Source organism: Rhinopithecus bieti, unplaced genomic scaffold (genome assembly GCF_001698545.2).
Source record: "Rhinopithecus bieti isolate Rb0 unplaced genomic scaffold, ASM169854v2 scaffold_6380, whole genome shotgun sequence".
Lineage (NCBI taxonomy): Eukaryota > Metazoa > Chordata > Mammalia > Primates > Cercopithecidae > Rhinopithecus > Rhinopithecus bieti.
In genome coordinates this window covers 9,756,450-9,783,599 of record NW_016806642.1, presented here as the reverse complement: position 1 = coordinate 9,783,599, position 27,150 = coordinate 9,756,450, and the positions used below count along the sequence as shown (strand labels likewise).

General features: G+C 41.2%; 1 protein-coding gene across 13 annotated transcripts in view; it reads left to right on the top strand.

Annotated features, from left to right (window-relative positions):
• Positions 1-26,583, top strand: part of FGGY (FGGY carbohydrate kinase domain containing) — a 457,075-nt gene extending 430,492 nt beyond the window's left edge. For 12 of the 13 annotated variants that reach the window (XM_017877238.1, XM_017877237.1, XM_017877242.1 and 9 more), the window contains 2 exons: positions 16,815-16,876; positions 21,650-21,879. In XM_017877238.1, coding sequence (XP_017732727.1) covers positions 16,815-16,876; positions 21,650-21,731 — 144 coding nt within the window. In that variant the 3' untranslated portion in view covers positions 21,732-21,879. Of the gene's footprint in view, positions 1-16,814; positions 16,877-21,649; positions 21,880-26,267 lie in introns of those variants that run through there. The other variant, XR_001886587.1, reaches the window with a different exon arrangement.
• Positions 26,584-27,150: the final 567 nt, after the last annotated feature.

The following is a 27,150-nucleotide window of genomic DNA, read 5'->3' as shown; positions in this document are numbered from 1 at the left end:
AATTAAAGCAGGAAGAATGCTTGAGGCCAGAAATTCAAGACCAGCCTGGGTAACATAGTGAGACCCTATCCCTAATAATAATTTTTAAAAAATAGCCAGGTGGGCCGGGCGTGGTGGCTCACGCCTGTAATCCCCAGCACTTTGGGAGGCTGAGGCAGCTGGATCATGAGGTAATGAGATAGCGACCATCCTGGCTAACATGGTGAAACCCCGTCTCTACTAAAAAAATACAAAAAATTTAGCTGGGCGTGGTGGCGGGTGCCTGTCGTCCCAGCTACTCGGGAGGCTGAGGCAGGAGAATGGTGTGAACCCGGGAGGCAGAGCTTGCAGTGAGCCAAGATCGTGCCGCTGCACTCTAGCCTGGGTGACAGACTGAGACTCTGTCTCAAAAAAAAAAAAAAAAAAAAAAATAGCCAGGCGCTGTGGTGCACACGTGTACTCCCAGCTGCTCAGGAGGCTGAGGTCAGAGAATCACTTTAACCCAGAAGTTCGAGCTGCAGTGAGCTGTGATCATGCCACTGCACTCCAGCCTGGGTGGCAGGGCAAAACCCTATCTCAAAAAGTAAAGTAAAATCCCTTCTTCTGCCTATCAGCTCCCCTAGTTACTGCCTCTCATGGTCAAGAATGCTTTAAAAGTTATCTATCCTAATTATTGTGATTTTTCTCACCACCACCCCTGCCTTCTTAACCAAGGCAGATCTTCCCTGCACTATAGAAATTCCACCAAAATCAGGCTGCCTCAGTCATTAGTGCTGAGCCAAGGCATTGCTGAGCCCAAAGGGCTTTTCAACCCCTACTCAGCTTTATCCTTGGCAACATTTTGCAAAATGGAGCAATCCCTTCATTGAAACATGCTTCCACTGACAACATATTTTCTTGATTTCCCCCCGCACTGTTCTGAATGTTTCTGTCCAAATTCCTTTGCTAGTTTTCCTTTCTCCTCTCCCCAGTAGTATATGGTAGTCTTATACAGGAATCTGTCCATCTCATCTACTTCTAAGGATTCATTTACTATTTATATGCCAGCAGGTCTACATCTATCTACATAACATCTTCGCTTAAAGGGCTCACAGCCTTCTCAATCTAAACATATTAAAATCTGAACCCACCATCTCCACCTCTGCCTGCAAAATTGGCACTGTTCCCATACATGGCACTATCAATACATAGCACCACGTGTCCTTACTCACTCCTGGCAGAACCTCAAGGACATTCTGAGCCCACTCTGTCTTTGTGCTCCACATCAGTCTCTCATGGTGTCTTTCTAAATTACATCTCATGTCTCTTGAATTCTTCCACTTTGCTTTAATTCTACCATCACCATCCTTATGTCTCACCTGGACTGCTCCAAGGAACCCTTGAATGGTTTCCTTGCCTCCACTTTTACCATTCTTTAGTTTATTCTCTACAAGTCAACCAGAGTGATCTTTAACAAACATGAATAAGATCACTCTTGCTTAAAACTCTCCAGTGGCTTCTCCTTGACTTTGGCATAACTCAAAATCTTTTAACATGATTTATAGGGCCATCTAAAATGTGACCCCTGCCTTCATCTATAGCTTCATCTCCTATATGCTTTCCCCTCATTTTATCCAGTCAACTTGGACTTCTTTAGGTCCTTTAAATGTATCATGTTATCTTTACTTAAGGACTTCAAATATGCATTTCCTTTAGTTTGGAACCCTCTTTATTAACTTTCTTTACCAGCCAACTCCTTGTCAACTTCAACTAGTTCCATAAGTTTCCATGGTGGTTTTGTCTTCTTCTTCCTCTGTCCCATGATCACTGGTGTTTCTCAAGTAGTCTCTAAGCTTCATGAGGTCAGGGATCAGAGCTGTCTGGTTGCCTCCTCTATCTGTAGTGCGTAGCACAATGCCTTGCACACAATAAGTACTCAATAAGTATTTGTTGCACAATAAAAATGACATTATCTGGCTCAAACTTCCCATTTTGAGAAAGAGGAAACTGGGATCCAAAGGAAGGAAGCAACTTACTCAAAACAAGAGAGCCCAGACTAAGATTCATACAGGGCTGGAGCCTCCTAATTTCCAGATCAGTTTTTTGGTTTTTTTTTTCCAGCACATCACGTGCCTATATCTATAACATAGTAACCAGAAGGAAGCAGACTGGATTCCCTGTGTCTTGTAAAAGCCAGAGCAAGTTCTTATTTGTAAACACAGCTGACATAGTTGTTTTCTTTGTTTGTTTTAAGTACAAGGACTGGAAGTACAACCCAAAAATAAACTTTGTGTTTCCAAACCAAGAAGCTTCTACAACTTTCATTCCCCGCAACCTCCTTTCTGCCCATTGTTCATCTTCCTTCCCTTCATTAACCACAGGCATCAGCTGATACTTAATGTTGAATGGTCCCTGCATTCTGTGTTCTTCATCACTCCCCTGCCCAGGCAGCATGTCACATGCAGCAGAAGATTAGGAAGTGCTGTCTTTAAACAGTATCACTCAAGAGAACATTACAAGATCCTGTGTAGTGCTGGGGTGGAGATTGATGTAATAATTTTAGAATAAAATAACACATTTTGAAACTATTAGTTTGTGACTGGCACTAATTTCAGTGGTTTGTACGCATTTCTTCTTTAACTTTATGCGTAATTATTTCTATTACTTCTATTTTACAGATGAGTAAACTGAGGGAGAAAGAGGTTAGTTAAGGCCCAAGCCATTCTGTTTTGTTTGAGACAGAGTCTCCCTCTGTCATCCAGGCTGGAGTGCAGTGGCGCAATCTCAGCTCACTGCAACCTCTGCCTTCTGGGTTCAAGCGAGTCTTCTGCCTCAGCCTTCCAAGTAGCTGGGATTACAGGCACCTGCCACCACACCGAGCTAATTTTTGTATTTTCAGTAGAGACAGGGTTTCACTATGTTGGCCAGGCTGGTCTCGAACCCCTGACCTTAGATGATCCGCCCACCTCAGCCTTCCAAAGTGCTGGGATTACAGGTGTGAGTCACTGTGCCTGGCTGGCCCAAGCCATTCCATTAGCTAATGAAAGAGTCAAGAGTTCTAATCTAGCCAGTCTAGAGCCTGTGAATCCTAACTATCTGACATCTGACAATGAAGAATGTGTTGACCTGACAGGAAATACCAAAAAGTACAACTGAGGGAGATCCTAACCTTGCTTTATACGGATATCCTGGATGCTGCTACCCCTGATTCATTCATTAATTCATTAATCCATTTACTCATTCATTCTTTAATTATTTCAACATGTATTTATTACATGTTTGCATTATTTATATCAATTTTGGGGAAGACAGAGAAAGTTAATGTCTTCTACCCTTTTACAGCTCATAGTCCAGTGGGGAGACATAGGAAAACAGACATTTGTCCTACTGTGTGCTGAATGATAAGACAGAGGAAAACCAGAGGGCTTTGGGAACATGGAAGAGATTATAAGCACATAAAGAGTTTAAAAGGGCACCACAGTGATTTGCCTTGGACCTGCATTCCACACCTCTCACTCTATCCATCTGACCTCCACTCTCTCTCTATCCTCCTGGCTTCTAGCCCTTCTCTTACTTTGGTACCATCATTGGCTTCCCAACTCCAGGCTTCAGATTCAACGTCTTTGCTTGTCTTTTTACTCTGGAAGTTGGTTTGGAATGGATTCTGGCTTAGCTAGAGGGTTTCTGTATTGTAAATCAGTCTAAGGCCAGCTCCAATGTCTAGGCCAGAATGTCTAGGCCCCACTGCCAAAATGGCTCTTGCTTAGAAGAATTGGAGATCCAAAAGCAGGGAAGTTGAAAGAGTATGGAGGGATAGATGGATGGATAGATTCCTTGCATCTTAGCTTCGATTATTCACCTGCCTAAACACAGAGCAGTTGGCCTAGTGACTACCCAACATCCCTTGCAGCTCAATCATTATTCATTATGTTAATATTGTCACACATTTTGATTCTTTGCTGTCAATTTGGTTTCTGATCTGCTGGCCAAAGGATCATCATGGGAAGGAATTAACATTGAAGCAGGCAGTGCAAATTTCAAAAGTGTTCAGACCCTGAGGGCTTTCATGATATTTCACTTTCTTGAGTTGTAGTCTCCCGTTGGCCAGCTCCTTCTGAAGCAGAGTCTGTCCCTTATAGCCATAAGCGAAGCATATCCTGGCTAAATGTTTCTGTGGACTGGAGGTAGCTATTGAATTGGACAGTTAAGAGAATATTGCAAATTCTTGTTGGTAAATGGCACAAAAGATGATGGACTGTAAGCTAGCTATGGAAGAAATTAGAGCCGGACAGGGCATATGAATTGAAAGAAAAGGAAGTGATGGAGATTCTGGAAGTTGCTATAAGGTAGAGAAGGACACTTGATAAGAATGATAGAGTACATGAAAGAATTGAACTGAAGGGCATTGGAATTCAGAAAGTGGCAGTTGGTATATTGTAATATTCATAAGTATAGCAGTCTCAAGGGGGGCTGTGGGAGTGGTATTGAAGTGAAATGGAGATGAAGGTCCCGGAGGTGGAAACACTTTGAAACCATAACAGTGGAACATTGGATGGGTCTTATGAGCAGGTGCTGAAGTTGTCCAGGACAATGATAAACCTCCAGGTGGATAGGGAGGCTTGTGATCTGGGAGCCTTAGCCTTATTTAACATAGGGACAGAAACAAGAGGCTGACAGTGACAGCAGTGAGATGCAGAGGACGTGTCATTGTATCTCCATCATTAGGTGGCAGAAACCTCAGAGGAACAAGCTTTTTTGCCTGCAACTGGAGGAGTACTTGTGTGGAAATGATAATGAGGAGGCCTGAGAATAATGACAGTTATCACCTTCCCCAGCCCACCTGAAACATACATACATGGCAACACTTACTTTTCAATAAAGTTTCTGGGAAAATAAAGTTGTGTTTTTTTTTTTTTTTTTTTGAGACAGAGTCTTACTCTGTCGCCCAGGCTGGAGTGCAGTGGCGCAATCTCCGCTCACTGCAAGCTCCGCCGTCTCCCAGGTTCACGCCATTCTCCTGCCTCAGCCTCCCCAGAAGCTGGAACTACAAGGGCCCGCCACCACGCCCGGCTAATTTTTTTGTATTTTTAGTAGAAACGGGGTTTCACCGTGTTTGCCAGGATGGTCTCGATCTCCTGACCTCGTGATCCACCCACCTCGGCCTCCCAAAGTACTGGGATTACAGGCATGAGCCACCACACCCGGCCGAAAATAAAGTTTATTTCAGTTGATAGGTTGGTAGTAATAAGCATTTAGTCCATCCAATAGGCCTATAAAATAGGTACTAAAACTTCCCCTTTTTTTTGAGATAGCATCTTACTGTGTCGCCCAGGCTGGAGTGCAGTGGCACAATCAAGGCTCACTTCAGCCTCAACCTCCCAGACTCAAGGGATTCTCCCATCTCAGTCAGCCTTCTGAGTAGCTGGGCCTACAAGCACACACCACCACACCTGGCTAATTTTTATGTTTTTGTTGAGATAGGGTTTCCCTATCTTGCCCAGGCTGGTTTCAAACTCCTAGTCTCAAGCAATCCTCCCACCTCAGCCTCCCAAAGTGCTGGGATTACAGGTGTGAGTTACTGTACCCAGCCTAAAATTTCCATTTTTAAAATGAGGAAATTGAGATTCAGGATGTTACATGGCAGAACTAGGGTTTGGATTATGATCTATATATCACTGAAGTCTTTGTTTCACAACAAATGGTTAAAAGTATAGGTTCCAAAGCCATATGTTTCCTTGTCTTTGAACTGGGAATATAAATTAGGTAACATGGTTAATAATATAGTGCTAGGCCATAGTAAGTACTCAATAAATATCAGTTGCCATTATAATTATTGTTATTGAGTTATTCTTATTATTTAATTACAGCTCATGGCAGTACTGTATACCTTCTCAGCCTCACGTATCAGCAAGATCATGTTTTTTTCCAGTCAACAATAGATTATTAAATGAGTGACGGCTTGCAATTTTGGAACCTGTCATCTGTCTGATGCTTTTAGCAAGAAGCTTGCTATTTTTACTTTGAGAAAATCCATAAGCAGCAAGTCCAACTCATGTAGATGAATGAATATTTGCTCCCTATTCATGTTTGGATCCAACCCCTTTGCAGCCAGGCCATATATTAGGACCCCACCTCAGAGTATCACAACAGGCGGTGATGGCCTTACCTAGTATAAAACCACTCCCCTGTGCCGTATTTGCCCGTGACTGAATTGGAATGAAATTTTACCTTGCTAGGAAAACACTGTGGGTATATTCTCTGTCGGGGTGTGCTGAGCAAAACTCTAATAGAATGTACTATGGGGAATAAGGAATAACTTGTCAACTGAGAGTTAATCAGAAAACCACATGTGCACAAAACCAACAGATTGTAGAGCTGGCAAAGACTTTAGAGATAATTTACTCCAACCCCCTCATTCTACTGATAAAGAAAGTGAGTCCCAGGGAGGGGAAGGGTCTTGCTCAGGGTCATACAGCTGGCAGTAATTTTGTTTGTTTCAATAATTAATATGAACAGTCTTTCTATACATCAGTGAATCCACCTTCCTGCCTTTATAAGCACAATATAATGAACATAATTGAATTTGTCTTTGACAGTGAAGAAAGCAGGCTTTTAAGGCTTTACAGGGCCCCAAAGTCATCAGAAGAAGATAAATTGTCAGTAACTAAAGCTGGAGATCTGCCTATTGACTGTGAGCTTCTTAAGGAATGGGCCTGGTCTTATTCATGAGCTAAAGCAAGTTTCAAATCCCAGCTTAGCCATTTACTAGCTTAAGCAAGTACGTAACCTCTCTGAGCCTTTATTTCCTCATTGTAAATTTAGATAAGACCTTCCTTAGAGACTGTTAATGAGGATCAAGTGAGACAAGACGTATATACCAGTACCTTGCGTAAAACAGGCATTCAGTAAACTTGCACTTTCACCTTACATTTAACCAATGTCCTGCTAAAAGCTAGGGATACTTCAAAGAAAGGAAAGCCAAGGACTCTGCTTTCATGGAGCTTAGATTCAGTAGGGAAGAGAGCAGAGGTGAGGACCACAGAGAAGTAGGTAGACAATAAACAATTAAAAGTATAATTTCAGATGATGAGGTGCTATCAAGGGTTATGAGGAAAAGAAAATGAGATGATGTCATAGATGTTTAGGAGGGTGCACTGCTTCTGCCAAGAGTGACCAAGGGCAGTCTTTTCAATATTATGTTTGAAGAGAACCTAAATCATATGGAAAAAGCCAGACAGTCAAAGATCCTACAGAAGACCATTCCTGAGAGAGGCAGAAAGGCCTTGGGCAGTAAGAAGGTTGGCATGTTCAGACAGCAGCAGTGTGTTCCCAGCATGGCCAGCCCAGTAAGCAGGGCATGAGATGAGGCTGGAGACATCGGCACAAACTCCATCCTGAAGTTTTAGTCCACCCTATGACATTTGAGTTTTATTCAAAAAGCAATGGAACCCTGTTGCAAGGATGTGTTAAAAAATAAATATTGGTCTTTGTCCCTAGTTCCTGGCACACAGCTTCTCAAATTCTTGGAATCCCTGCTAAAAGCTACGGATACTTCAAAGAAAGGAAAGCCAAGGACTCCGCTTTCATGGAGCTTAGATTAAGCTCCATGTGTATGTTAATTAGATGGCTGATGGCTGAGAGCCCCTCTGTAGCATCAGGATGGGGACTGGTCACCAGAAAGACCAAGGCATGATTAGAGGGTTGAACTTTCAGCCCCTCCTCTGACCTTCCAGAATGAGAAAGGGGCTAGAGATTCAGTCAAACACCAATGGCCAATGATTTACTCAATTATACCTAAGTAATGAAACCTTCATAAAAACCCCGAAATGATGGGGTTTAGATAGCTTGTGGATTGGTGAACACAGGGAGGTATTGAGAGGATGGCATGCCTGGAGGAGGCATGGAAGCTCACTGCACCACTGCACCTCCCTCCCCTCGTACCTAGCTCTATGTATCTCTTCCATTTGGCTGTTCCTGAATTGTGTCCTTTATAATAAACTGGTAATAGTAAGTCAACCGTTGTCTTGAACTCCATAAGCCGATTCTAGCAAATTATCAAGCCTTGGGGGTTGGAGTTTGTGGAAACCTCCAATTTGCGGTCAGTTGTACAGAAATACAGGAGACCCAGGACTTGTGATTGGCATCTGAAGTGTGGGCAGTCTTGCTGGATTGAGCCCTGAAGCTGTGGGGTCTGACACTAACTACCTGGGGTTAGTATCAGAATTGAATCAAATTTAATTGTAAATAATGCAGTTGGTGACTTGAGAGTTGGAGAACTGGTTAGTGTGAGGAAAAAACCCACACATTTGGTGTCAGGAGTGTTGTAGGAACAGCCCAGAGAGATAAAATCATTCATTGATTCATTTAACAAATATTTATAGATTAACTATTCTGGCCAGGCACAGTTCTTGGTGTGGTGCATGAATCCAATACACACCCCTGGCCACGTGGTGCTTGCATGCTAATGGGATAATAAATATGTAAAGTTTGTGTAGCTTTTACTATATGCTGGCATTGTTCAAGTGTTTTACTGCAAATAACTCACGAACTTCTCACAGCAGTCCTATGAAATACTTTTATCCCCGTTTTCAGATGAGGCAACACGTATGAAGAATTTAAGTAATTATTCCATGATTTTACAAGTAAATGCAAAAATCCAGTTTGAAATTCTGACCGTCGGTTATAGTCAATTATTTTAATCACTGAACTCTATTTTCTCTGTTTCTGGAAAAAAACAAACCTAGACTGGTCCTGACTGCTGTAAGGGAAACCAAAGTGGAAGTCAAGAGACCAGTTAGGCAGTGGTGGTCAGAGAATGAGATACTGGAATTTTCAACAACACTGAGTAGATATTATTATTCTCACTTAATAAAGAGGAAAACTGAGCTTTGGTTCACACATCTGATAAGTAGCAGAGCCTGGATCCAACCCCAAGCCCATTTATCTCTAAAATCCAGTATCTTTCTGCTAATGTCTCCATTTCCTACAGAATTATAAAGCTTCCACTCCTGCCCTCCTTTATGACCAAGAGACCAATTTGAGGTATGTTTTAGAGTCAAAATTAGAGAACCGAGAATCTAAAATTTTTTTTTTTCACTTGGTAGGCATTTTTATAATTGAAAATAAAATATAAATATACTGACATGCACTTTTCTCATTTTCCTTTTCTTTTGCAAACTTTAAATTGAGATATAGTATACATAAGGTGAAATATAAAAAGATTAATGTATAGCTTGATGAATTTTGATAAAGTATATACCCATATACTCAACACTCTAAAGATATGTAAATGTGTATAGATTGTGCATTTAAAATTATAAATGAGGTACCAGTTTTCGTATCATGATTAATGATAAAGACCTCTCCCACTCTCTTTTCTCTCATCCCTTCCTGCTTCTCAATTGATATTTTTGTCTCCAGTTCATGGAGGTTACACAGAATACCAGGTGCAGGTCAAAAGATGACTGTGTCAGAAAGAAAAGAAAGCAAAATAAATAAAAGAACAACTAGCCATTTCTTAATGCTTGTTGAAGGAAAGTCACATTGATATAGTTTCTGTTTTTCTATGGAGGGGTCATGTGCCTCAGCCCACACATTAGCATGTGAACTTGTTGTTCCAGTAAAATGAGTCAGAGTTCCTCAGGAAGGCAGATTCCTGAATTTTAGAGCTATGTGTCAGCATCTTTGAAAAAAGGTACAGTGTACTGTATTGATGCATCTCACTGATAAACACACTCTTCTCACTCCAGGTGATCACACCTGCTAATAAGCAGCAGAAGTAGGATTTGAACTCCAGCCTAGGGCACTCAAGAATCAGGCTGTTTTCATGACAGGGAGAATAGTACTACTGGGTCCGAATTTAGGGTTTGCAATGACCTACAGTCAGAACTGGGCTTGAATTCTGGTTTTACTACATAATGACTTTATGACCTTGGGAAAATTACTTATATTCTCTCTATTTTCAGTTCCTTTATTCACAAAGTAGGGTAAGATGATCTGTGTCCTAAAGTCATTTTGAGGGTTAAAAAGGTCATATACTTAAAATAATCAGCACAGCACAGAGTACAAAGCTTAAACCAGTAAAATGGCAATGGCAGTGGTAGTTGGCCACTAAGTCAACAGACACCACAGTGTTTTTTAACCATATACCCCATCAGTTAAAATAAATTTTGAATATGTATCCTCAGTACATGAAAACCTATTTATGAAAAAGCATGATATGCTATTCTGTGTTCATAGATTATTTACTCTATAAAACAAGTGAAATATAGCTGAACCAAAGTATTTTCAATGTGTTTACCTATCATGATGGCTTCATGCTAATATTAGCAACATGTAAACATACACTGTAAGTCTATGACCAGGTGTGTTTTAATAATTTAAAATGAATTTTGATGATTTTAAAAATGATTTGTATGTGCCTATGTATTCAAATTTCAGCAGTCTTCTTGATAATTTTGATTATTTTCCCAATCCTTGTCTTGTTTGACTAGGTTTTCATTGTTTTTACCTTACAATCTGAGAAGCTAGTACTGAGTAAAAACATCACCATTTTCTTGTTTACTTGAATCCGAATGGTGAACTGGTGATAATTTTCTCCATCACTTGCAATCCATTGACTGAATCTTTTTTAGCTGCTTGCCCATTTTGTGAGGGTTAGCTTAAACTAGTCAATACCTATTAATCACTAACCTGGAACATGCAAAAGACCACATGTAGCAATCCTGGAAGCTGAGGACACATAAGGGACACATAGGGCCATCCCTGGAGTTGCAGAGCTCCCACTCTCCTCACAAGAACCTCACACATCTTACGTGACTCATGACTGACTGATGTGTGGCCAAACTGATAAATTGTCTACTGACAATCCATATATTAAATGCTGGTAAAGTGTAATTAATTTCTTAAGACTAAAAATAAAAATCATATAAATGGCACTTCCAGTATTTTCTTCTGGAATCTTAATGAGAATTCTCTGGAGTGTATGGATGCCACTTAAGAAACACTGCCATCACTTTTTCCTTTGGCAACTCTGCAAACACTAACCAAGCACCTTTAAGTGCTAGGACTGTGCTAGACATTAGGCCTACAGTGATGTGATTCCTGCCTTCTGGGAGTTCATATATAGCTCGTTTCCACCACACTAGGTTCTGCTTTATTCTCCCCTATAGATGGTGACTCTGGAATTGCCCAGCTTGCAATGCCCTTTGGTACCTTGGGCTAGACTACTTGACAGTCCTCCTCAAAAGTCTTAAGGCCATTATTCCCCTTCCTCAGGGTAGGGGAGAAGGTACTAGATCCCCTGCTCCCAAAATTGCCAACATCAGTAAGTCTACCACTCATGGAATCTACATCTTCTCCAAGGGTACTGAAGAGCCCGTTCCTTCCTTTAACCTCATTTCCCTGGTAACTCACTCCAGCGTGGCCTATAGCCCTTGGGTAGCTCCCAAGCCAGGTCATTACAAGTGAGAATTGGGTGTTTCCCCTGCCCATATGCAGGCCTGGCTATTGCCAGTGCTGCCACAAGAGAAGCGGTGAGCAGTATGTGCTGATTGGTATGGCGGCCTCGACACACCAGGGAAGGGTCAAACCCATGAATGCAGTCTTTCATGGCCATGGTACAGGGCTCTTATTTTTTCCTACAGAAACCCTTCACTCGCTTTCAGAAGTGATGATCAAATGTGAACTTTCATGGTTTATTTATAGCTCTGCCTTATAGAGAGAAAGAAAAGAAGTGATTAAAATGCTATTTTACAAAATATTTTGTTTTTAAAAAGCTTTCATTGTGTGGGCAAAAGGAAAAAGAAAAGTCACTGTATTCATTGTGCTGTCTAGACTCTCAAACAAAGAGGGTAGCGTGCTGCAAATTAAGATTGTCCGGCTCCTGCCTGCAGACAAAAAGTATGAATTTGGAGGCCAACTTCAAATAAACCCTTTGGAACAGAAATATATTGTGGGGGTGACTATATTTAGCATGTGTCAGCATTTCCATAATAAATTCGTATTGTTATGTTGTGGTAAATTCAGATTTACTGCAGCCAAGTGGGATCATGAGATTTCAGTTTTGTGTTAATTATTTGGAGAAATTGGAAAACTCAGCAGTGCTATTTCTGATGAGAGCACTGATTCTCAGGGTATTCTCCATATTGTGTTAGGAACCCATAATGAGCCCTGCCTTTCAGGAAAGGGGAAGGTGAACCTAAGCCATTTTGACTGCCTTTGTAAGCATAACTTTAAATATATACATATATATACATATATGGCATTACATGTTTTCCCTACAAATACAAAATTAATATATGCCACTGTAGAAAATTTGGAAAATACAATAAAGAACTTGGTAAGAAAAAAAAATTGTTACCCATGCTATCCAACCTGATAACATTTTAATATGTACTGATCTAATCTTTATTATGCATATATAACTTGTTTTTAACAAGTTGTATAGAGCAAACAAAAAATTATGTAACACAAACACGATTATTGAGATAGAATAAAAAATTATGTCTTTATTTTCTATTCTCATTATCCCTTTACATTTGTGCACTAGAGCTAGTTTTCCCTGCCCTGGTTAAAATTCTGGTGGTTCCATTACTTTTTTAGATAAATGTAAAGTCACTTAGATAATATAACCTTTATGGTCCTTTTAAGTTGTGAGATGTAGCCGAAATTCAGAAATTCAAGTATCAAAGAATATGTAAAGGTAAAGGTAAGACATTTTCCAGTTCTTCCAGCTGGGGTCTGCCAAAAATGAGATGTAGCTCTAATCAGATTCTCCTTTCTTCCTCATTCACTTTCTCTCCAACATATTAGCTTTTTTCTTGTTCCTCTGAAATGGTTAGAAAGTACAAGGGAAGAAAAGTTACAAGTGTAGGGAAGTTCTTATCCGATCAGTACTGTCATAATGGGCTTCATGCTCTCTCAGCCTTATAGGTGTTTACAGCTAGCTCTGATTCTCATAAGGCACATCATAGGTTTTTGGGGAGACCCTCTGCCTCTGAAAACCTCTCACCTGAAATATTCTTGTCTTAGTTAATGCCTCTCTATTCTCATAAATTGCTCACTCTTAATTCCTCAGGAATCCTTATCCTTTTTTTTTTTTTTTTTTTTTTTTTTTTTGGTTTTGTTTTTTGCTTGGTTTTGTTTTGAGATAGAGTCTTGCTCTGTCTCCCAGGCCAGAGTGCTGGAGTGCAGTGGTGCAGTCTTGACTCACTGCAACCTCTGCCTCCCAGGTTCAAGCAATTCTTGTGCCTCAGCCTTCCCAGTAGCTGGGACCACAGGCACATGCCACCATACTTGGGTAATTTTGTATTTTTGGAGAATGGGGTTTCACCATGTTGGCCAAGCTGGTCTCAAACTCCAGACCTCAAGTGATGTACCTGCCTTGGCCTCCCAATGTGCCAGCATTAAACGCATGAACCATTGCGCCCAGCCCAACCTCATGCTGCTTTGTGGAGACTCCTCAACCTCGTTAGGCGGCCATGTTGAACAGGATCTAAGAACCCCTGGCATCTCTCTCACACATGGGCCACTTGGGGTCTATGGGAAACCTTTGTCTTTGGGATCTGAACAGACTCTGGCAGTGCTGGTTGATCCCAGGGTAACCTCTACTTCACTTTTACACTGCAGCTGCCAGCCAGCCTGTCTCCCAGACAGGAGTCACACACAAGCCACCATGTGCCACAACATATCAGGAACATGCAGCAGATTCTCTGCTGGTCTGTGTCCTCTTGACTCCTGAAGGGAGAGGATTCCTTCATACTTCACCCTGGAAGGAGGCCTGATGTGCAATAAACCAACAGCTCTTTCCTAAAAATCCATCTCTGTCTGAACTTCCACGTAGATGAAAGGTTTAAGAGTTGATTAATGGGTCCTCAGGCACGATTCTTGCACATTCTTCAGGGTGGTCTGTTTCCAGTTTGCTTTGGTATCTCATATCTGTCATCTTTAGATCTCGGCCAAAACTTCCATTTTAACATTCTGTCACGTGTATTATCCTTAAGTTCATTCATTCCGTAGACATTCCCTGAATGCATACGATATGCCAGATGCCGAGTTTGGCAGTGAAAATAATTATAACAATTCCAGCTTTAAGGAGCTCACAGTCTAGTTGGGGAGGCTGATCTGTTAACAAAAAAATATGGTGCCATGTCATAAACGCTATGATAGACGGAAGCACAAGTTGCTGTTGGAGCACATAACTCAATATAGGTGGGAGGCAGGCAGCGGGGATGAGTCAGAAAAAAATCTCAGCAGAGCTGATACCTGAGCTAAGTTTAACATTTAAATCTGTACTTTTTGAGAAACAGCATAACCTCTTTTTAAACCATTGAAATCTCTTTTGCTGATGTTTGCTTCTCAATTTATTTTTAAAACAAGCAAAGGTAATGTGGAGAAAGGAAGGAAGAATTCCCTGATGTCTGCCATTTGTGTGCACATCTGTTGCAGTGGGAAGGAAAATAACATTTATGGAGTACCTTCTATAATGGAAGTTTCCTGGATCCCACCCATGAAGGCGATCCTGGAATGTTGTCTCAAGTGTGGGGCCAAAGCACAGCCAGGAGGAGCATTCCCTGAGGGCAGTTTGAAGAGTCAGAGCTGGTAATAGAAGGCAAGGTCCTCCCTAAAGCACTGCAGAGCACAACTCAAGGAAGAGACGAGGACAAAATAAGAATGAGTGGCACAGTTGATGATGGGGATTGCTGAGATGATCTCAACAATACCCGAGCTTGCTCTAAGGGAATCAGGACTTCGTCTATGAAGGAAAATGTTCTGAGGCAAGCAGAGCTCTTAACATACCTCTGCGAAGTGGGATGGCAGCAGCTTCACTAAGATGTGTTTGACCGTCCGGCCCTTCACAATATGACTCCAGAAAGCCCTTTTAGTCTTTATCTTTCTCCATGGTTTCCTTGTCAAATAATTTTTCATTTAAAAAAATCTCCTCCCTACTTAAGACTGCCATTTCTTTCTGCTGTCAGTGTGCTGGCTACTCTTAGCATCTCTGATCTCCCAATCAGCACATTCAGATCCATTGAGAGCTAGGAAGCTAGATGACTAGTTCAGAATGCACATGCTATCCTCATGGAAGAGTCCATAGAGCAACCTGGCCAGAGTGGAAATTCGTGTAAGCTAGCAGATGAAAGAACCGTCAGGTTACCTAACCCTTGAATAACTATTGAAAGAAGTTTATCCGCTTCTAGCGTAGTATTTATCACACTCTATTTTGATCACAGTAAATGTCTTTTCCACTCTATGGTAAGCTTTTTGATGAAAGGCCCATACAATCTTTCTCTGTATTCCATGTAGATTGAGTGTTATGCTTGGCACACGAAAGGGAGGCAATGTGTTTTATGAATATTCCAGGTGTCGAGATTCAGTAGTAAACAGACAAGTCCTTGCCCTGTGCAGCTTAAATTCTGGTTAGGGCAAGGAGTGGAGAAGGCAGACAATGAACACATAAACCAGAAAATATACAAGGTGGCAGAAGGAAATTAGTGGCATGCAAATCGGTCAATCAGTCACAGTAAGGTGGCAAAGATGGTCAGCGGGAACACTTGGAAATGCTTTGAAGATACCCAGGGGCTCTCGTATTCTGTATGGTATTCAGCTTTTTTTTTTTTTTTTTTTTTTTTTTTTTTTTTTTTTTTTTTTTTTTACATTTTTTCCACCCTTACTAGTATTCGAGTTTCTCCAGGATAAAGAGTATGTTGTATGCAAATCTGTACCCCTAGCAGAGTGTCTGGTACATAGTCAGTGATTAACAAATGTGTAGAATAAGAAGTTGTATACATGTGATCCCAGAATGACTGCATCCTTAGCAATAGGAATTCAATAGCCGTTCCTAAGACTGAGCATATGCTGTAGAGCTTTGTCATACTGTTGCTTGCCATCTTCCCTAGCCAGGTCTGTTGAACTCCAAAGTTTACTTTCTCATGGCCTTAACAGCCTAAGAGACTCCTTAAAAAAACCTTACTCTTCTGCTCATATGGGAGCCAACACAATCCATGGTTAATCTTGATGCTGCACACACCATACCATGTCCACCCAGATGCTGTAACATGTCATCTGCCTGAGTGCCCCATTGTAAAGAAAAGAATGTCCTGACGTCACATTCCAGAACTCAAGTCACTTAGACTCAGCCCAGAGGTCTCAGTAGGTACTCACAACTTCAGAGATGGCTGGAAAAAGAGCTGAAGTTGAATTGAAGAGGTCTTAAATATTTTAGCCTCAAGTATAGGTGCAAAGTGAGTTCCATTCAGTGATTGCTATCTTTAGGTAAGCAGACGATGTACTCAGCGGCTGGTTATGTTCCATTCTTCTGCCCTGTGTCCAGGTAGTGAGGAGGGGAAATAATTCTTCCCACTCACCCCTGGAGGCAGTCACAGAACTGCTTTGCCTTCTGGGTTGTTTATGCCCCAGAGGCCTCAATATACAAGTATTTATTAAGCCCAGGATATGTGGTCATAGTTGAAACTTTAAATGTTCACTGTGTTTTATTCTTATTTTGTGTTTTATTCTTATTACCAGAGAAAATAAGTTGAAAAAAAAAGAGGACTAACCAAATATCTTAAAGGGAAGCAAATTCTTTTTTTTTTTTTTTTTGAGACGGAGTCTCGCTCTGTCGCCCAGGCTAGAGTGCAGTGGCCGGATCTCAGCTCACTGCAAGCTCCACCCCCCGGGTTTACGCCATTCTCCGGCCTCAGCCTCCCAAGTAGCTGGGACTACAGGCGCCTGCCACCATGCCCGGCTCGTTTTTTAAGGGAAGCAAATTCTAATTAGAATGTTTTGCCTGTGACAAGCCTCACTTTGGATTTTGCTTTCCAACTGAACTGTCTGTATTGTTTTCCATTTAACAGGAAGCAATGGCAAAAATGAGCAAAGTTGGGAAAGTTGTGTTCCCGAGACTACAGGATAAAAGGTAAGTGTTTATTTTTTATATGTACAGTGCTAAGGAATTGAGCACATACACACACACATGCAACTATAGATCTGGAATAAACTCAGGTGGTCAACTAATCCAGTCCTTTAATTTAGTGGTTAAGAGAACTAAGTTCCAGGGAGGTAACGTCACCTTCACTTATCTAAGATTGCAGAACTATGTAGGGCCAGAGCTGGGGGTCAGATGTAAGCTTCTGAACTCTCAGACCAATGTTCTTTTTCCTAGGTAATTGGCAGCAAATCTGCTCTTCTCTGTTCTAAAGTAGGGATCTCTTATATCTGCATCAAAGGACCCAGTAGCATCTGCCCATTCTTTTACTCTTTATATCACTTGGCATCAAAATCTAAAAAATGGTGTTGGTCAGTATTTTAATCCCAATTCAACAAAATATTAATGTATTTAATTCCTGCTATATTCAAGGCATTATGCTGGGCTCCAGGCAGGTGTTACAGGGGAATAAAACAATCTGATTTAGGCACATAGATTATTTTAGAACAACGGGGTAAGTTCCACAATTGAAGTATTGCCAGGTGACAAAGTTGCCCAAGGAAGAAAGGGATGGGAGCCTGTAGAGATGAGAGAATGCTTTTGGAAGGAGGTTATGTCCAAGCTAACTTTAAGCACTGTAAGAAATTGGTAGACAGGCCAAGGCAGGAAAGAATATTCATAGTAGAAGGAATAACGTGTACAGTTATAAAGGTGGGAGCAGCATAGTACATTCAGGTTACTATAAACAACTCATAATCCAGAAACACAAAGTATGAGATGGGGAATGGCAGGAAATGGGACTGGGGAAGGATAGAATTGGGTAGGGGGAGGTCAGCTCATAAATACCTTGGAGGCCATGCCAAAGACCTCCAACCTCACCCTATAGGCAGAACAGAGATGCTGAATTCTAAGCAGAGGTGCGACCTGGTCGATGCAGATCAGAAATATCCCTCTTAAAGGATCCAGTACAGGGGGCTCAGGGTAGAAATAGAGAGTCCAAATAAAAGGCTCTTTCAAGAATCCAGGCTAGAGATGTAAAAGACCTCTATTAATTTGCTGGTGGTGATTTTGAAGATGAAGGAGTTGTTGTGGAAGTGCTTTTATAATTTTAGGAAAGTATTCAAGGTTAAGACCTAAAAGCAAATTCCACTTAACATGATGAACAGGCAAAGGTGCAGATCCCACTGAAGCAGGATCAGTTTTTACCAGAACTGGAAATGTTCATGGAAAAGCAATCCACTTTCTTTTCAATTCCTTTGTCTCCACATAGAGTCAGGCTGCTAATCCTCCGAATATAAACCTTTCTCTAAATGCCAGGGTGGAAGCTGCAGGCCTTGCATAAGGGAGCTCCATGCAGGAAGGTAGAGAGATCTGAGTTCCCATTGGCAGTAGGAGCTATGGGCTGCTGTCCCTGTTTCTGTTCCCTGGAGGCAGCTGGAGCATCCCTCTTTTTGTGAAATTAGAAAGATTGTCTTTCTCCATCTCTTCCCTGACCCTCCCAAGACTTGTTAGGGAAGTTTTTAAGTTCTTTCCCTAAACCCCACGTGTTTCTTTAGAAAAGAGTCCTTGGCTGCTTGCTGGGAGCTGGCAGCTGGCCACTGTTCTCTGTGAAGGAGGTGCCACACACGGTGCTTTAGCACCATCTGCAGGCAACCCAGAGATTTGCAAGGAGTCAGAAGAAGCCAGTTTCCTTCTGAGCCAACCTCATCTCATTGCCTAATAGATCACACTGTTAACGATGTGGGACGACATTTACTTAGGCCTCTGCCACACAGAAGCAAGGGACTGCCTTGAGGCACATTTTGAAGAGAAGGGATTCGGCTGATTTGAAAATTCACAATCACGAAGAGCACAATTTAGTGACTATAGTTTAATGAGTAAATGTTTAGGATGACCCCAAATCGCATTATTTTGCCCAGTCCAAATTTATATGTGGCCCTGGAAGAGTCCCTTGAAAGTGCTTTGAAAAATTTGGTGCATTGAAAGACACTATCAACAAAGTAAAAAGGCAACTCACAGAATGGGAGAAAACATTTGCTTATCATACATCCAAAAAGGGATTGATATCCAGAATATATAAATGTATAAAGAACTCCTAAAACTCAACAACAACAAAAAAGCAAAAACAACCCAGTTCAAAAATGGGCAAAGGAGGCCGGGCGCGGTGGCTCAAGCCTGTAATCCCAGCACCTTGGGAGGTCAAGACGGGCGGATCACGAGGTCAGGAGATCAAGACCATCCTGGCTAACACGGTGAAACCCTGTCTCTACTAAAAAATACGAAAACTAGCCGGGCGAGGTGGCGGGCGCCTGTAGTCCCAGCTATTCGGGAGGCTGCGGCAGGAGAATGGCGTAAACCCGGGAGGCGGAGCTTGCCGTGAGCTGAGATCCGGCCACTGCACTCCAGCTTGGACGACAGAGCGAGACTCCGTCTCAAAAAAAAAAAAAAATTGGGCAAAGGACTTGAATGGATATTTCTCCAAAGAAGATTTATGAATGACCAATAAGCACGTGATAGGGTATTCAACATCACTATTAGGAAAATCAAAACTACAGTGAGATACCACCTCACACCCGATAGGATGCTACTATTTTAAAACAGAGAACGACAAATGTTGGCAAGGATATGGAGAAATTGGAGCCCCTGTGTATATTTGGTGAGAATGCAAAATAGTATCGCTGCTGCAGAAAACAGTATGGCCATTCTTCAAGAAATTAAAAAGAGAATTAACATGTGATTCAGGAATTGTATTCCTGAGTATATACCCAAAATAACTGAAAGTAGGGTATGGAAGAGATATTTATACATTCATGTTCACAGCAACATTATTCATGATAACTAAAACCGTGAGAGCAACCTAAGTGTTCATTTGTAGATGAACATATAAACAAAGAATGATATGTGCATACAATGGAATATTATTCAACCTTAGAAAGAAGCAATTTCTGACATGCCACACATCAGTGAACCTTGAGGATATTATTCTAAGTGAAATAAGATAACCACAAAAAGACGAATACTGCATGATTCCACCTATGTAAAGAATAAGGCCAGTGCACAAAGTTACGGCAAAGTTGTCAGTATTAACATTGTAAATCTTCAAGTGTGTGTGAAGGGGTGTTCCCCTTAGCTCCCTTCTAGCAATTTGGAGGTTCTAAAGTCAAGAAATCCATCTCATGTAGTGAAAGAATTGCTTACCATTATATTGTCACAGAGCATCATTAGTAGGAGCAAATTGTTCCTAAAATAATTCTGCGACTAATAAATTTGGATAGTCATAGAGTAGGTTTTAGTAGTACCTACATATAGCTATATTGATGATAATATTAAAATATTAATTACCTAAAAATTAGTAACTAGCACTTATATCACTTATTATGAGTCAGGTACTGTTCTAAATTCTTTTCATGTATTTCCACGTTTAATTCACACAACAGCTCTCCTGAAGTAGATCCCATAATTATCCCCATTTACAGATGGAGAAATTTAGGCAGAAATAGTGTAAGTAACATATCCAAAGTCCCCCAGCTAATATTGGGCCACATTAAGATTCCAACCCAGGCTTCGGAGTTCACCTTTTAACCTTGTGCTTGGCCCCATCACAACTCCTACGTTCCCAGAATGCTTACAGTATAATAAATATCAGGTAGGTCCCTCTGTGTATCCAAGGTTACTTTTACAACCTCTCTCCCCCAATGCACAACTTTGCACCAAAATTTCATGAGGACTCCTTTTCAGAGCACCCCAGAATAAACCAAGACATGCTAAACTGGCTTCTTCATCCCCTCACCCTATGTCAGTTTCCCAACCAAGAGGAGTAAGGACAAAGTTGCAAGGCTGCAAGTATAATTTGTCTCGGTTCCTATTATTCCTTCAGGATTATGATGCCAGAGCAGCTTCAGCTGTTCTGCTGTCTGATTCATGGCAATACCATGGAGGTCTTGCCTAACAGGTCTAACCCAAAGAGTCAGACAGATAGGACAGGGAGAGCAAGGGCCACTATGAGATGCCTGGAAGGCGAGCACAGCTCTAGAAAAGGCATGAGTCACCTTTCCATGGAGTTTTGCTCCTGGATAAAGCAGTTCACAAGGGAAACCTAGATGTGGAATCTGCAAAAGGGCAATTAAAATGTTCAGTCTCGTCTTTGGTCAGGCTGTGATTTTAGGCCAGTCATCAAACCTGGGGCTAGTTATATAGGAAATATTTATTGAAGCTGGCAATGTGAAAGGGTCTCCATTAAGTTCGGGCCTTTTTGTATACACAGCAGAAGCTTTGAAGTCAGACAGACATAAGTTTCAATTCCAGCTCTGCCAATTTTTATCTATACTATTTTGTATATGCCTCTCATTTAGAAATTTTTTTTTTTTAATGGAGTCTCACTCTTTCACCCAGGCTGGAGTGAAGTGGTGTGATCTCAGTTCACTGCAACCTCCGCCCGCCCCGGGTTCAAGCGATTCTCCTGCCTTAGCCTCCTGAGTAGCTGGGATTACAGGCATCCACCACCATGCCCGGCTAATTTTTATATTTTTAATAGAGATGGGGTTTAAATGTTCTTATTTCTAAAATGGAGATAATAAAACTTCATGCAGGTCACATATCATAGGTCTGAAACATGCTAATTCATTGCCCAGGATGCTGTAAGCATTCAAAATCTAGGTGTCAGCATCACCACCACAGGTATATTCCCATTCTTCTAAATGTACAGGGAAGCCCCATGGCAGTTTTGTCTTGAGATCATTCAACATATTTATGTTTCTCCCACAGATACTATGATAAGAAATACCAAGTATTCCTGAAGCTGGTTGAACACCAGAAGGAGTATTTGGCGATCATGAATGACAACTGAACAGGGCTTGCAGGTGCTGATGCCAGAAGCTTCTGTGCCATTGCATTAAAGACCTCTGTCATTTCATCCATGTTCAAGACCCTTGAGGTATTGTTTCATCATTTCTGTATTGTCTTTTAATAAAGAAAACAAACATGTGCAACCAGAATTAGAGTCTTCATTTCATACCACTATTATTTAGTTTCAGTTTCCATACAGTTTCCATCATAGTAACAGAAGTTTCACATAGAGTCATAGGATCTCACATGAGACTAGATCTGGGGGCCGTTCAATCCAGGGGAGGCCTGTACTTTTTAATCAATTAAATGTCAACTATTAAATGAAAACCTTACATTACTTTAAGTAGGACATCTAATGCATAGTCGATGTCTTTTATGGTATTATCCCCTCCTGTGCAGGATCTAGTCTAGGGTCAGATACCACATTTATTTCCAGAATTGTCATTTTGCAATCATCATATTAAAGACAAGTATAGGCAGGAATCATCAATGGATTCAGGAGGGAATGTTGAAGAGTAACAGGATATATGCATCATCTTAAAATGTCTCTTCAGCATTTGCTTATTAGTTACAAGAGGAAAAAGAATGTTAAGTATACAGGGAAGAAATAGGACAACGTCTTGATTAGGTGCCTCAAATCAACTTCAGATGGCCAAATGGACATTGTGTGCCTCCAAATACGAGAAAAGAAACAGCATTTTAATGCAGAGCCTGAATCTAATCAGAAGGAAACATCAGACAAATCCAACAGGGGAAGCATTTTATTTTTTAATGGACTATATTTTTCAAAAATGTCTATGTCATGCTGACAAAGAAAGGCTGTGGAAAGTTTCCAGATTAAAGGGAACTGAAGAAACATGATGGCTAAAAGCTTTTGATGTAGACAAGCACTGGGAAAACTAGCTGTTTTAGTTGATACCACAGCAAACACACAAACGCACACAGACATACACATACATATGTATGTCAACACCCACACGTAAGTTCAGACCCAAGAGTAACTGCTAACGTTGATTTGAGAGCTGCCATAGCTCAAATGAGTGTGGGTAGAGGACATGCTAAGACTTCAGCAAAAGACAGCAGGTAGAGAAGAAAAAGCCAATATAATTCAGTAAACAAACATCCTCTGGAGTACCTTGTGCCACATATTGTGGTAAGCACTGGTCTACAGGAATAAGTAAGACATGGTTCCTGCCTTCAGGAATCTCCCTATTTAAGGAGAGACATAGACAAATAAATTGGTGACAGTACATTGTGAGAAATGCTACAATGAAAAAAAAAGTACCTGCTGCATGTAGCACATCAATCAGAAAAGGAGGAAGGGGAAGGGTGACAGATAGGATGAAAAACAGTGTGGTATAACAGCTATGAGCCCTGGCCTGGGATCCTAGGCCTGGTTTTACCTCTTATTAGATGTGTGACTTGGAGAAAGGTCCTTAATCTTCCTAAGTCTCAGTTTCCTCATTTTGAAATGAATCGGGCTGGGTGTAGTGGTTCACGCCTGTAATCCCAGCACTTTGGGAGGCTGAGGTGGGCAGATCACGAGGTCAGGAGATCGAGACCACGATGAAACCCCATCTCTACTAAAAATACAAAAAATTAGCCTGGTGTGGTGGCAGGCGCCTGTAGTCCCAGCTACTCAGGAGGCTGAGGCAGGAGAATAGTGTGAACCCGGGAGGCGGAGGTTGCAGTGGGCCAAGATCGCGCCACTGCACTCCAGCCTGGGTGACAGAGCAAGACTCCATCTCAAAAAAAAAAAGAAAAAGAAAAAGAAAGAAATGAATAGATATCGCGTATGAATATGGTTTTTTGTTTTTTGGTTTTGAGATGGAGTCTCACTCTGTCACCCAGGCTGGAGTGCAGTGGGGCGATCTCAGCTCACTGCAAGCTCCACCTCCCAGGTTCATGCCATTCTCCTACCTCAGCTTCCCGAGTAGCTGGGACTACAGGCGTCCGCCACCTCGCCCGGCTAATTTTTTGTATTTTTAGTAGAGACGAGGTTTCACTGTGTTAGCCAGGATGTGCTCGATATCCTGACCTTGTGACCCGCCCACCTCGGCCTCCCAAAGTGCTGGAATTACAGGCGTGAACCACCACACCCGGCCTGAATATGTTAATAGCACCTACTTTACAGGATTATAATGAGAACTAAAGGAGATAATATATATAAAGCACTCAGCTCAATTTCATGGTCAATGCCTGTGTTATAACAGGGCTCTGCTCCTAGAAGATGCTCAGAATAATAACAGTAGTAAGCATGGAGAAGAGTGAGCACCCCAGTTATGAAGGTCAGCTCTGCAATAGCATTCTACAGTATCCAAAGGATATAGGGACCTTAGGCATAGCCCCTAGTGAAGGTGGGTGTGCATGTCTGATCTAGCTGGCCTAAGAGCAGAAGGAAGCCCAGTGCATTTATAGACCCCAGCCAGAGGTTGCACTAGAGATAAAGGAGGATTGGGGATCACTACAGAAGAGGAGTCAGGTATTGCAGGATCTAAGCAAGATGTCAGGTCTACAGTCAAACAGGCTTCAGCTGCAAAAGCTGATTATCACTGACTGAGAAACCGGCAGGCCTGGACTTGCTCACACGAAGCCCTGGTGAATGCAGTGGTTGTCTGTGGGTGCAAAAGGCAGACATAAAAGCATGAATAATTACCAACTATCTGCCTTGTCGTATGTCCTCTCCAATCCTCCTACAGCACTGTGAGGTAGGCAGCATTACCCCCACCTTATAGTTGAGAAAGTTGAGTTTCAGAAAAGATAGCTTGCCCAGAGTCACCAGACGGTAGCAGAGATAGGATTCAAATCCAGATCTGCCTGGGTGCAAAACTTTAGGTATCAACCCATTGTAACAGCCGGAGAGAAATCCTGCCCTCCACCTGCTCTTCAGTTGCAGTGCTCGTGTTGTTGGTTGACAAGCCCCGGGTGCTGGCCATTCTTTCAAGCAAACTCATATCCAAACCAAACCTGACCTGAGTTCTCACTGCTTTAGAGAGAAAGGAAAACACACACAAATGAGGCAAAAAACATGGCAACACTAGGACACCTTTGGCATCTCAACAGTGAGGAGCAGCTTGATAGAAAGGAGAAGGGCTGAAAGACCTTGGGCAAGATAGCTAACCTGTCTAAGCCTCAGTCTTTCCCTCTGTGGTGGGATCATCCTGCTACCTACCTCCTAGGGTGGGTGATAAGGATTCAGTGAAAGAACTGTGGATAAAGCCCTTAGCACAATGCCTTTCAGACAATAGGCACTCTACAAATATTGTTTCTCCATGGTTCTCTCTGTGCCTCCTAGCTAGGAGGTTAATCCCTAAGAAAATCATTCTCGTTCCTACTATAAAGCCAGTGTGTTAGGAAAAATGTAAATGTCTATATATAATTTGATTAGAAACCACGTGTAGCTCAATAATAACAATTTTAATCACTCCAGTACACACCTCCTTTCACTGAGAAAGGAGGTTTTATTTAATACATGCATGTAAAATATAGTTAGCTTTGATGAATAAGAATTGCCATGTGGCCAGAGTGGTTTATGAGATTTTTGTTTTGTTGCCTACTGAAAGCTTTTCTTTCAAGTTAAAGCCAGATTTGCTTAGCAAGTTATTTTGCCAAGGAACACATTACAGGTTTTAAATTTTGACCAAAAATACTTCCCATATGTGAAGAACATAAATGTGGCTTTCAAAAGAGCCAAAGAGAACAAAAGCTGGGGGAGGTGAGGAAGAAAAGACAAGAATGACAGAATGGAGTGGCATGTTGCAGAGCTACAGTAAACTACAGGACCCGATGCCACAGTGAGCTGGAGTCCCAGTGAGGCATCCAGAAGGGATGCCCTCTCTTTTGAAGATCAAGACTGGGCATTTGATCTTCATATTCAGAGCATAATCTGTGCTGTTGCCAGTTGCGCTGGGGAGTATAAGTTCCAAGAGGAACAGTAAAAATATTGTAAGGCAACCCTGGAAACGCCCAGCTTTAAGAATGTACCAAATCAGCACGTGAGTTAACAAGCTAGAACGCTTAGGTTTTAGTATCAACATGATCTGCTATTTCTCCCAGGCCTGAGGATAATCAAGTTCTTTAGATTTACTTATCTGTTTTTTTGTTTGTTTGTTTGTTTGTTTGTTTGTTTGTTTGTTTTTCCCTCTGGCCACTGACCTGTGAGCTCTTGGAGGGCTCAGAATATCTTATAGCCTGTTCTCTGCACCCAAACAGTTCTTGGCACATAATGGGTATTCTATAAATGAATAAATACACAAACACAAGATGTTTTTCTGCAAAAAGAACACTGGTAGAACTAAAAAAATTCACTTTCAGGTCAATCTTCTGTATGTGTTAATGTCTTAATTTAAGCAACTGTCAAATGCTTTAAAATGTGAATTGGTCACTAAGGATTTTTTAAAATCATGCCTTATACCTAATGACTTGGTTTTTTAGTTTTTTATTGCACATACACACACATACATGCATAACCACACAACTTCATTTTGGGTTGTAGCTCAAGCTGAGAACCTTTTGCAAATTTTTCCTGTTGTTACAGACTATTTCCTGTATGGGAAGCCAGAGGTGGTGTATCCAGAAACACGCATTGTTCACCAGGACTGCAGGACACATGCTTTCAGAATTCAAGGGCATAGTTACAAATAATTACCATCAAGAATTTAAAATGAAGGACATCGTTGCTAAACAAGAAACTAATGACTGAGTGGAGCTGTGTAATGTAATTATACTTAAGATGGGACTTCTGACGAATTACAGAAGAATCTTTGTGCTGTCTCATGTCTCCATAAATACACTTAACTGCTATTGACAGTAATAGGAGGGAGTCTTGAATATGAAAAGCTTTTTTATCCTTTTATGATTTCTAGAGGGAGAACTTAAAAGAACAATTACATTTTTAAAAAAGAGGTTTCTCCCAGTACTTCTGAATATTTGACAATCCTACAAAATTTGTAAAACTAAAGTAACTTAAATAAAAGCAAAGACTTCTGCTAATAAATTCCAACTTCTCAGTTTAGCATTAACTTGCCCATTAATTTTGTGGTCAATTTTCATTATGCACAGAAAATCATTTAAAACTACATATTAGCATAAATGTTTCTAAAGACCTAATTTTTATTTAAGTCCTGCCTTAAACCATGATTAGAAGTGCTTCCTTATTAAAATCTAGAGTGAGCCTGCCTCCCTACTCTATAATTTTAAACACACTTGAAATATAAAATGATGTATTTATTAATGTCCGTTATTTAGGCAAAATCAGTAGGGATGCCTTCCATTTGAATACTTCTTTACAGTTTCCCTATTGATTGCACATACATTATCTCAACTGCCCCTTATAATAAATTGGTGGGGTAGGCCTGACAAAGTGGGATCCCAGTTTACAAATACCCAAACCATATCTCCAAGAGTTTAAGTGACTGGTT